This window comes from Protopterus annectens, chromosome 10.part0, assembly GCF_019279795.1.
Source record: "Protopterus annectens isolate FY-2018-M chromosome 10.part0, PAN1.0, whole genome shotgun sequence".
In the NCBI taxonomy this organism is placed as follows: domain Eukaryota; kingdom Metazoa; phylum Chordata; order Ceratodontiformes; family Protopteridae; genus Protopterus; species Protopterus annectens.
In genome coordinates, this window is record NC_056744.1 from 1,167,235,657 (window position 1) to 1,167,248,599 (window position 12,943).

Below are 12,943 nucleotides of genomic sequence, written 5' to 3' on the forward strand. Positions count from 1 at the left end.
CAAATACTGCAAGGTATATTAATTTCCTGTCTTTTACTTTGTATGCATTGTGGATGGTTCTTTCTTGGAATTATTACTGTTTTTAATTGCCTTAATTGTAATGTGCAATTAGTTTCAGTACAGAGGACATTCCAGTGAAAAGGCAAGATGTAATATAAGAAGCTGTGATAATGCCATAACAAAAAGACAATTAAAACTGTCAAATAAGGGCAGGAAAAAGTGCATCTGAGTGTGCGCAGTTTAAAGTGCACATAAGTGACTCGGTGTATTGCAAAGGGTATTTAGCGTTATTGTTTTATTAATGCAGGTTAGAGAGTACCATGTAACACATTAACATAAAATGCGCTTGCACTAGAACATTTTCTATTTCTTAATCAGTTTAGGGACAGAACAGCCAGCATTTGCAAGGCATTAAATGTGTATTATGGTTTGCATCACCAATCCCTCACAACACTATGGGACATTTATACATTGTTAAGCTAAATGGGGTGCTGCGGTAGCGTTGTCGCCTGACAGTAACACGTTGTCCCGTTCGATTCTCAGCTAGACCGTCTTCTGTCTGGAGACATGCGTGAATGGGCGTACCTTCGTTGAAGGTTGTGCGTCAGGGCTGGCAACTCGGCACATAAACATATACTGCCAATCATTAGCGGACCGGAATTCCGCTGTGGCGACCCCTAACCGGGGAAAAGCCGAAAGCCACAACAACTTTCTTAAGTAAAGAAATCCAGTCCATTTTGTGAAGCTCCAGGCCAGAGTTTCTCAGCTCCACGTTCCTCTGTAACATATATAAAGTAGTAAGAAACATTACCAGTAATTAGATCTGTGAGAGCTCAACATGATTGCAGATAACCTGACTCAAACTGCTCCAGAAGCTGAATTTACAACATATTTACTCGGTACCATACTTGCATGTTCTGTTGTAACAATTGCTTTGATACAATGGGCTCGGAAAAAGAAAATAGCACAAAAAATCGAGACTGCACGAGCAAAAAGAGAAAATAAAGTGAAGGAAATGAAAAAGGCTGTTGCACAGTTTAAACAGCAGGTTGGTGACCTAATATTCTGTAAAGGGTGATTAGGGTTAATTGTTTTATTATTGCAAGATGATTTTACTTGAAACACATACATTACTTCTGTTTTGTGTCTTTAGTTTTAAAATGACAGGACATTCTGCATTTGTTGTTTGCTACTGCGGATGTACGCAGAGAAAGTGACCTTATGTTTGTTCAGCCTTGTACAATGTCACAGCCAGATATACTGCTCCATATTGTTTAGGAACTTTGTTGGATTACCATAATACCAGAGTCTGCTAGCCAAACGTAATGCCTATGGACCACAGAAACTAAGTAGTTCTTTTGCATAGGTACTGTACATGTCAGTCTGTCATTCCAGTATTACATAATCCTGATATAACAAAACAAAAGTGTCCGCACGAGCCAGGAATTCAAGTATTGGAACGCACTTTATTTCAAACAAATAACAGCGTTTTCGCTTCCGATACAACAGAAGCTTCATCAGCAGTAACAGGGCGCCAACCAACCCACATGATTTAAAAGCTTCTAGGTGACGTGTGATTGATGTCACTACTAATTAAAAATTCAACACAATTTAAAACAGCCATGATTTAATAAGACGTGTGTATTTAAAACATGTATAAAAATATATAAAATATATGTAATACAATACAGTAACACAAGTAAGTAAGCGTATTTAACCTACTGCCTGGTTAGATAGTGTTAAAATGTAAAAAGTATAATAGATTATAAAGGCACCAAATAATATAAGTGTATTTTTCTACAGCACTCCAATCAGAAGGAAAGGGTTTTATCTTAAAGCAAAAAAGTGAGCCACATTATTTAAAGACTTACTATTAGGTACTATTCAACACCAATCCAGCATTGATTTAATAATTAACTGCGTTAATCATTACCTAAGATAGCTCCTATATTTTAAAATTGAAGCTATGTTGCAGTTATCATTAAGCCCAGGATAGGAGAAGGCAGCTAACTGTAGCTGCCACTCCAGTTCGCGTGTCTCTAAAATAAGAGATTGCGGTCCGCCTCTGATGTCAAATTTAATATTATCTATGCCCATGAATTTAAAACTATGGCCACTATTACTCAAGATGTGTTTAGAGAGGGCATTATCACTCCTCTTATTCTTAATGGCATAGATGTTTTGGTAAATACGGTCCCTAAATCGTCGGTCCGTCTTACCAACATAAAATGCATGACAGCATTCGCAAAAAGCAACATATACAATGGATTTGGTGTTACAGTTTATTTTGTGGTTAATTACGTATTTTCTTTCACCAATGGAGAAGGAGTTACCCACTCGTAAATAAGAACACCAATTACAGCAGCCACAACTAGAAGTCCCTTTTTGTCTGACCATAAAGTCAGTAAGTTTGTTACGTTGTAATAAATCCTTAAGGTTGTTGCCTCTTTTAAATGTGAATAAGGGCGTTGTACCTAACTTTTCATGTAATCCGGAATTTGTGATAAAATACCAGTTTTTACGGATGACAGAGCATAGGGACCCAGAGTTGATATTAAAGGGGGAAATAAAGCCAGTGGAGAAATTTTTATTTTTATAAATATTAAGTGCCACTTCACTATTTGAAGTGGGTGACGTTTCCCTCCCCTCCAGGTTACTTGAAACACATACATTACTTCTGTTTTGTGTCTTTAGTTTTAAAATGACAGGACATTCTGCATTTGTTGTTTGCTACTGCGGATGTACGCAGAGAAAGTGACCTTATGTTTGTTCAGCCTTGTACAATGTCACAGCCAGATATACTGCTCCATATTGTTTAGAAACTTTGTTGGATTACCATAATACCAGAGTCTGCTAGCCAAACGTAATGCCTATGGACCACAGAAACTAAGTAGTTCTTTTGCATAGGTACTGTACATGTCAGTCTGTCATTCCAGTATTACATAATCCTGATATAATATAACATTCCCTAGCAGATTAAGACTATCTAGCTTCAGAGGACTCATAAAATGTTTACCTTTGACATGAGGATGTATAGTTCCAACTGGCAGAGATACAGTGTTTACAGTTTGTTTTGTCTGAAGCTATGACTACTATTTCAGCATTATCCTAGTATAAATGCAGTAACAATCTACAATTGATGCTCACCGTAGTCTTAATATACTTAATATACATATTTTTTACTTGTATTAAAACTTCAGTTCACTGTGAGTTGTTTTACTTTCCCTGTCTGTAGCATCCAAATCTATTGGCAGTTCTTATAATTTCTTTGGTCTGAAGTTTCTTTCACATCCCGTGCAAAAATGTATCCTTACTGTCTGTTGTGTTTCTTGCTGTGGATTTAATGGCTGTCACTACCTTGCTACCTGCTGTGACTCATAGTGTTCCTAGCTAGAGAAATCAACTAATGATGCTTTTTTGGATGGATGTCAGACCATGCAACCTGCCATGGCTTACCACCTTATCATATGAAGAACAGAAACACGGCTGAATTTTTTTGTTCGTTGTAGCTAAGCTTGACAATATTAGATTGAGGACATCTGATAAACCATATGTTTGGTTGAAGAACTCAATGTGTGCAGGAAGGCTTTAAACTGGTCATGAGCAGCAAGGCTATTACCTGGTGCGAGTCTGTGCTTGTTTACTGCACTACCTTGATCTTATCTGCTTGGTTTCAAGCTGGTGTCAAGCAATCTGTGGGATAGACCCATGTCCAGCTTTTCTAGTTAATGATTGGCTTGATTTAAGAAGCTTTCATTTTTACTAATATAAGCTCTGGGTACACCAGTTCTTAAGAGGTTTGCTTTAGGTCTTGATGATCCTGATATTGTTAATATCCATATCAAACTTATATTTTTTATTGGTAAAGTTATTGAGAAAATGAAATGCATTCACCTTCATTTGATTTTAAAGAAGTATCGTTCTATATCACTTTTTTATTTCAGGTGCTGAGACTGCACTTGTTCAGGCTATGAATGAACTACAAATAGTCATGTACCAGTGGTGCTGTTCACTAATGGTTCTCTTTGAACTCTGCAGCATTTGATATGGTGGACTACAATATCCTTTTCGAGCATTTACAATCATGTCATAGAATCTGAGGTGTTTTCCTTGAGTGCTTTTGCCTCTTACCTGTTAGGACACTCTCAGAGAGTGGTGTTTATGGTTAATTCCTCATTGTTTACAAACTGCATTGCTAGGTCCTCTGCTGCTCATTGTGCATGTTCTATCTTTAAATTATATCACCTAGATGAGGGCATTTTATTGTCACTGCCATGTAAAATATATTCTCTTAAATTTCTCATTTCCTCAGCAGTGTGTGCTAGCAATGGATTCTTTGGCAGTTGATTTTTGATTACTTTCATTCTTGAACAATTAGTAAAGCACTGATGTAATGAACAGTAAATGATTGAAGCTCATAACATCAAAAACAGTGGCTGTTGCAGTCCTTGCCACTTTATGAATGCAAACTCTGCAAAGAACCCCTTCACTGAATTACTTACAGTGTGATAGCGTCACTTTCATTTCTAAGATGAAAGATCTTCTATTTGACAGGCTGGCATACCTCTCAACTGTCCAAATTTTCACAGAATGTCCAGATGTTTGGCTCATATTTTGCCTGGCCTGTGATGCCCATGCTGTGGCCCAGAAATCAAGGAGCCTCAATCCTCACCACTAGCACCAGTGAGGGGCATGCACGTTGGGAAGGATGACAAGTATGCACACTGTAAAGTACAATTTCCCTTAAGAGCACACAGAGATCACAGTCAGTCTGGGGTTGGTTTCTCCCTTTCACTCCAGATCCCCAATAAGACATCTCACTGGCACAGCTATAGGGTACAGATCTCAGCCTAGTGGTCAAGCCAAGACCTCCAGCACCCTCTCTGTCCAACCAGTGCTTTGTATCCCTGCCGAAGTAGCTGACACACACACACACACACACACACACACACACACACACACACACACACACACACTTTTTTAAGATTTGATTGATATACAAACACACAGATACTGCTGGGGAAGGCTGGTACAAGTTCTCCAGCTATGCCCCCTTCTTGCCCAGACTATAAGGTAGAAATCACTGCCATCAAGCCATTAGCTACTAATAAGGCCCTTTCCAAAGGGTGACCATTTACACTGTATAATTTACTATTATCCAAATAGTAAATGTGACCCAGGGCTAAGATTATTCTGGAGTGGCTTAGTACAGTATCACCAAATGCATGCAAGTACTCTAGAGCTTAAATTATCTCTACACAAAGCAGCCACAGTTGAAAGGTTTAAAATATTTTAATAATAAATAAAAACACAAGACAATACTCATCAATTCAACACAATGATGAGAGGTCCAAGATAACAGGAAAATGCTTAACATAATATTGTAGGATAGTCTGACATAAATATAGAAAACAGCTAAACTAATCTGGCTAAATTCTATGTATCTCTAAGAGAAATACTAAGTTCTAAATAACTTACAAATAGAACAAAGCAAGTGCTGGTGAGATGTTGTCAGCTTCCGACAAAATCCAAAATGCTCTAAATCTTTCTCTCTGACATGGTCTTAAATTGATATACTCAGTACTGCTGAGTCATGTCACAGTACATCATTTTTATCACTTATCCTTTAGTTCTCAGGCTAACACAAACTCAAAATTTACATTTCTGTGTAAGCTGCACCTGGCCAGGAAGTCACAGCAATAACATACACTTTTACATGTAAAACCTTAGTAATTGTCTCTTAAATTAAGACAATAGAAAAAATTTACTAGCCCACACATCCTGTCTCCAAGCTTGAGATCAAACACAGTTGTAATTCTTTACTTAACAGCTTTCATCCAGAAGGGTGCACTGTAGTTACAGTTTTGAAGTTCTGCATATAACACAGTTTTCTTACATTCAGTTGTCTTACATTTGTAAAAACAAGTCTGTTGATTGTATTAATATTTACAATGACATAGAATATATCTAGCTAGGCTGGCAGCCTTCACATATCTGACCCCTGAATAACTCAAACTAGTTTTTCAAGTGATCCTTGAGAAGGGTTGCTTGAGACGGTTAGGTCTATATGAATATAACTTACCCCATTTCCTGTCTTGAGAGCCCATCTGGGTTGGCGTTGCTAACTCCACTGCAGTGCTGCACTGACATATCATATGCTTGCAGCCCTAGGCTCCATCTTAGCAGCTTGGCATTTTGCTGGCTGTCTTGGTGTAACCATGTTAGGGGATTGTGATCTGTAACTACAGTGAGTTTTCTTCCATACAGATAAGACTGAAGTTTCTGCAGTGCCTACACTATGGTTAGACTTTCCTTTTCCATAGCTGCATAGCATTCCTCCCTGGGTTGCAGCCTACAACTGAGATAAGCCACTGGGTGTACTTCTCCCTCTGAAGAAATCTGGGTAAGTACATCCCCCACCCCATGGTTTGAAGCATCCACCTGCACAATGAATTCTTTGCTGTAATCTGGACTGGCTACACAGGCGGTCCTCCCAAAGCTTATTTAAGCATCTGGAATGACTGCTCACAGTCCATCCAGGTGCAATTAACCATAGGCAAGACTGCTCTACAAATTGTAGCATGTTACAGGCCACCCTCACAAACTCGGGAACCTCACATGGCCTTCCTGAAAACACTAGAGGGGATAAATGTATCACCAAACACCATCATACTAGGTGACTTCAATTACCCTAATATAGACTGGGAACACTACTCAAGCCCGAACACCCTAGCCCAAAAGTTCCTGGAATTCATAAACTCAAATGCCATGGAACAACTAGTCACCATCCCCACAAGAGGAGAAAACATACTTGATCTCATCATCACGAACATGGGAGCACAATGTTCAACACCGGAAGTATACCCCTCACTGGTGAGATCAGATCACAAACTAATCTCGCTGGAGGTCCTCATCCCACCCCACCTGAAATAAAAGACCACAGTAAAGAACTTCTAAAGCCGACTTCACACTTCTAAAGACTAGTGTGGTCTCCTTTAAGGCCCCGAGGCGGCAGAAAACAGTACTCAAGCCGCTGAATCACTTACAAATGCCTTCTACCAGCACCTGCAGGACTGCATGGATAAGGCAATCCCAAGCAAAACAAAGACTCTTTGTACCAAAGGCAAGCGTCCAGTCTGGTGGACCCCAGCCATAAACAAACTCTACAACAAAAGGAGGAAGCTACTACAAGATAGAGCAAAATCCTTAAAAGGTAAGACACCCTTGATCACTATAAGTAAAAACTAAGAGCTCTCATAAAATCATCCAAAGGAAATTGTGAGAGAAAAATAGCTAAAGACTCAAAGACAGTCATAAGGCCTTCTTTAGCTATGTTAGAAACCTGGGAGGAAACTCCCAGATATGCTCAGAACTAGTTCAAAATGATGTGAAGATTACTGATCCTACAGACATTGCCAACATACTGGCTGACAGGTTCAGTGCAAACTTCCCCCTCCCCAAAGGAGAGATATCTATACCAGCGATTGCAGCCCCCAAACATCTCCAACGCCCAAGTGAGAACTGCTCTCTACAAAGCAAAAACACAGCATCCATGGGACCTGATGGTGTCCCCGGCTGTGTGCTCCATGAACTCAACGAGGAATTAAACCCACAGCTAGGACAGCTGTTTAATCATAGTCTTACCTCTGGATACGTGCCAGGAGTGGCGCACTGCAACTGTGGTCCCACTTCACAAAGGTGGTGCCTCCACCGACCCTGGAAATTACCGGCCCATTAGCTTGACAAGCCTTATCTGCAAAGCCATGGAGAGGATCATAATGGACCTCATAAATAAAGACATAGGGAATTTGCAGACTTTGGATCCATCCCAGTTTGGCTTTGTCAAAGGCAGATCATGCCTTCTAAACTTGGTTGACTTTTTCAAACAGTCACCAAAGCCATTGATGAGGAAAGGCAGTCCATACAGCCTACCTCGATCTGGCGAAGGCCTTCGATACAATACCCCACTCGGGTATCATTGAAAAACTCATCAGCTTAAATGTTAACCCATACATCACAAGATGGGTTGCAAACTGGCTGAGTGACAGAACCCACAGGGTCAGAGTTGCTGGCGCCATGTCAGACTCAAAGCCTGTCACAAGTGGTGTACCACAGGGCTCAGTCCTGGGCCCACTCTTGTTTGGCATCTACTTTTCCAGTACAAGCAAACACAGGAGGGTTATGGCTGACAAAGTTTGCAGATGACTGCAAACTGGGTGCCATAGTAGAAAACACATCTGACACAGATATCCTTCAGAAGGGTCTCACAGAAGCGGATAACTGGTGCCAGAGCCATGGCCTAAAGTTAAATGCCAAAAAATGCATAGTCATACCCTTCGGAAAAAACAAGGTTACCCCTAGCTACCAAATAGGTGGCAATCCACTGAGCACAGAAGAAGTTATCAGGGACCTGGGGACCCAGGTTGATAGTAGTCTGTCATTCGACACCCATGTAGCTAAAGTAGTTAGGAAGACCTTCTACATTGCCCACCTTATCATGAAGGGATTCTCATCTAGATCAAGGGAGGTCATAGTCTCCCTATACTCATCACTCATCAGACCAATGATCGAGTACAATGCCCCATTCGAATGTATCTGACCCGACACTTGCAGCAGCTGGAGAGGCCACAAAGTTCCTCACCAAAAGGATAAAGGGTCTCAAACATCTGTCCTATGCTGCCCGACTGAAAGAACTCCAGCTCTATTCAGTCGCACGCTTGCTCAGAGGTGACCTTTGCCTAACATACAAGGCCATGTCAAACCCAGATTTGATGAATATGCTTCACCTCAAAAATCTAGATCTGTCAGAGTCACAAGGCGGAGACTTAAACCTCGACCACGGCTATTAATAGGACGTGCTGGAGGGATAGATTCATCACCCAAAGACTCCTATGCTGTGGAATAAAATCCCGGTATATGTGAGGCAGAGCACCTCGCTGGCCTTGTTCAAGATAAATCTTGACCAATGGATGGGAGATCGCAGATATACCCCAGGGATTACCTCAGTGTCACTGCTCAACAGAGGCACAGCAAAATAATGGGTATAGTTCCCCATACTAAAGGGGTGGCGTAAGCCACAAAACTATGGGCTAGGCTTGTAAATGCCCTCGGGCAGATAGCCTAGTATGAACCTATGAACCTATGAACCTATGAACATGCTGGTGTCCACACTACCTTATCTGGCCTGTTTTTCCTTGTCAGGTCTGTGAGGGGAGCAGCTAAGGTACTACAACTGAGGACAAATTTTCTGTAGTACCCTGCTGCCCCTAAGAATGCCCTCACCTGCTTTTTGGTAACAGGTGCAGGCCATGCCTGAATGGCTTCCACTTTGGAAAATTCTGGCCTGAACTTATCACACCCCGCTCTGTATCCCAAGTCAGAGACCTATGTCATACCCACCTGACATTTGCTGGGCTTAATGGTCAACTTTGCTGTCTGTATTCTGCCCATCACCTCCCTGACATGCTGAAGGTGCTCTTGCCAAGAATGGCTGTAGATGGCAATATCATCTAGGTAAGCAAGGGCAAACACTCCTGCTAGGATATGATCTACCAGCCTCTGGAAAGTCGCTGGAGCATTTTTCGTCCCAAAGGGCATCTCTGTGAACTCATACAAGCCAGAAGGAGTTACAAAGGCTGACTTTCTCTAGCACTGGGAGTCAAGGGCACCTGCCAGTAATCCTTGGTAAGATCAATGGTGGTAAGATACTTAGCTCCACCCAGCTGCTCTAGGGCTTTATCTGTCCTAGGCATGGGGTAAGCATTTGACTCTGTTTGACTATTTAATTTCCTGTAGTTTACACAGAACCTGGTACTTCCCTCCTTCTTTGGCACCAACACTACTGGGGAGACCCAAGGACTGTTGGACTCTTGAATTACCCTTAGTTCCAACATTTCCTGTATCTCCTCCCTCAGAGTCTGTTTGACTTTCTCAGGCACCCTATAAGGGGCCTGCCTAATAGGCCTTTGGGGCCCTGTATCCACCTGGTACTGCACCAGGTGGGTGCACCCTGGTTTCCAAGTGAACATGTCCACAAACTCCTGTAACACTGCTCAGATTTCTCAAACCGGGGTAGGAGATACCTGTTGGGACATTGCTACCCCTTCCACTGAGGTGTCAGTCCGAGCCTCACTGAGGACAGCATTCACCAGATCTCCCTCAGACTTCTCCTGCAATCCACTGCAAATAGCACAGGGGCCTTCCTATCATGGTAAGGTTCCATAATGTTAACATTGAACAGTTTGTGCCCCTGCTTCCTGCCTAGCAGTTCTACCATGTAGTTAATATCACTTACCTTTCTTGCCACCTGTAGGGTCCCTCCTAGGCTGCTTGCAGTTTGTGTCTGACAGGAATGGAAACCATTACCTACTGCCCTACAGCATACTCTCTAGCTCGAGCATTCCTGCCATACCAGACCTTTTTCTGTTGTTGGGCTTCTGCCATGTTCTCCTGGGCCAAGCCTATGAGTTCCCTGATCCTTGTCCTGAGGTTTAGGACATATGCATAACAGACTCCTTGTGAAATTCTCACTCACTTTTCCACTCATCACGAATTAAATCTTTAGACCCCCTCACCCTATGCCCATCCAACAACTCAAGGGTGAAAAACCTATGGATTCCTGGGGAAGCTCTCTGTAAGCAAACAGATGGATCAAATATTTGTCCCACTCCCTCTTAAACTGGTATGCAAATGCCCATAGCATGGACTTGATTGTAGATCAACAAGACCATTAGTCTGGGGATGGTAGGGATGGTCTTCAGGTGCTTCACCCCATAGTACTTTCACAGATAAGCCAGTGAGTCTGACATGAAATTGGCACCTCTGTCAGTCAGTATTTCTTCTGGGAAACCTACCCTGCTGAAAACCTCTAACAAAGCATTTGCCACCTTTTACGCCTCAGTGGGGGACAGAGCCACTGGCTCTGGGTATCTTGAGCATAATCTACAACCACTAGGATATACTTTTTCCCTGTGGAACTTGGGGTACTCAGAGGTCCTACAATAGCCATAGCTACCCTCTAAAATGGCTCCTCAATCACAGGCAAAGGCATCAAAGGAGCTCTCACCTTGTCTTCTGCCTTGCCTACCTTTTGGCACTGCTCACAGATCCTGCAGTACCCTGTTACATCTCTGGAAATTCCAGGCCAATAGAAGTTCTGCATAATATGTCTCTTTGCACGTTTTATACCCATATGACCTGCAAAGGGAATATCATGGGCTATAGTTAGAAGTGCTCTAGGCACTACCAACTGCTGTATCCTCTTACCTTCCAGCCCTCCCTCAGGGGTCCACTCTCTGTACAGTAACCCTTTGTCCCAGTATACAGATTCCCTCATCCCTTGAGAATCAGGTGCCTCACTAGCTACCTGCCTCAGGCCTTGTAATGTAGGGTCTGAGAGCAGAGCCTGCCTCAACTCTCTCTTTGTAACCCTTCCCGGCTCCCCTTCCACAGGAAGTCTGGCGTCCTCTGACAGCAGTGCCTCATTGTCAGCATGGGTACTACTACTCACTCCTACCTTTGCAGTCACTCTGTCCAAGGGAACATCAGTACCCACAAGCAGCTGTGGATCACCTTCAGTCTCACTGCTACAGGGTAGCTCCCTCTCTGAAGTAACCACCTCACCAGTCCTGGCCATAAGTTTGCGGTCTATCTGGGTCTCCCCCATGCTACCAGGCACACATGCTTGTCTCCAAGCCTGGCTGTATGTAACTGCATTAACACATGGTACTGCCTCATCAAAATCCTTCCCTATCAGGACATCTGCAGGATAGTAGTTTGGTACCTCTGTTGTTTCAAGACAACCTGCTATTGGCATTTTGTCATTCCCACTTACTGGCTCCCTCACATTTTGTTCCCCACCTTGCCTCTATGGACATCTGTATGCCACATGCCCTCACTGGTTGCATTCAAAACATTTTACCCTAGGTCCTGGATGTGTATCTGGACTAGTGGCTTCCCTTGCTACTGGCAGATTCTGTTGGGGCAGTTTGGGCTGCCCACCATGTGTTCCTTTAGACCCATGAGCAGCACAGGGTGTCCCTTTCCTATGCAGCGATGCCCTGCTTGCTAGGTATAGGTCTCCCTTCTTCCCAACTCATCTGAAGTAACACATTGTCTATCAGCTAACCAGATCCTCAAATCCTCAGGTAAAGTGCTACGGGCTTGTTCCCTCACCAAAAGGTCTGCCAGCCCTTCAGAAGTGGTGACCTGACATCCACTCACCCACCTATGACAGCAACATATTGACAGACACTTTCATCTGCCTTGCGTCTATGCTCACAAAACTTTTTTCCTATAAGCTTCAGGTGTTAGTTTAAACAATTTTAGCAAACAATTCTTAACAGCAGTATAATCAAAAAATTCATGATCAGATAATTTAGACAACACAGCTACAGCTTTACCATGGTGTAAGGGGGTCAGGAACCGTACCCAGAGCCTTTGGTTGACATCATACTGTTTATATGCCCTCTCAAACATATGAATGAAACTATCAAAATTATCCCTCTCTGTAAACGGCGGAATAAATTTACTGACTTTTGTGCTTCTAGGGTCTGGTTACTCCCTTCCCCATTACCTCCATGACTCTGGCGAAGAGTCAGCATCTCCTTTTCATGCTGCCTCTGCCTCTCCTTTTCCTCAGCTTCCAGGCATAGCAGTTTCTCATTCTCCTCAGCCTGTAGACGTCTCAGTCTATCTCTGCTACTTATGTTTCCAAATGCCTGGCCTCCAACTCAAGTATCCATAGCTTCAGATGGATTTTTAAGTCCTCTGTAGAAAGATTGAGCTGAAGCTGTCCATTCTCTGAGTTTTGTACATCTCCACAGCCAGTCTGATCATCCTCCTGATTGCTGTTCTCTGATGTAGCTGTGACCAAAGCTGCATTCATGTCTGCTTTAGTCAGGTTTCCTACAACAATCCTATAGCCTGGCACCTCTCGGCCAAC

At 42.6% G+C, this 12,943-nt stretch overlaps 1 protein-coding gene across 1 annotated transcript in view; it reads left to right on the forward strand.

Moving 5' to 3' along the window:
• Positions 1-662: 662 nt before the first annotated feature.
• Positions 663-12,943, forward strand: part of LOC122813538 (vitamin D3 hydroxylase-associated protein-like) — a gene marked incomplete in the record, with an annotated part of 1,040,187 nt that continues 1,027,906 nt past the window's right edge. The window contains 1 exon segment of the mRNA XM_044085913.1: positions 663-1,048. Within this exon segment, the coding sequence (XP_043941848.1) occupies positions 839-1,048 (210 nt within the window).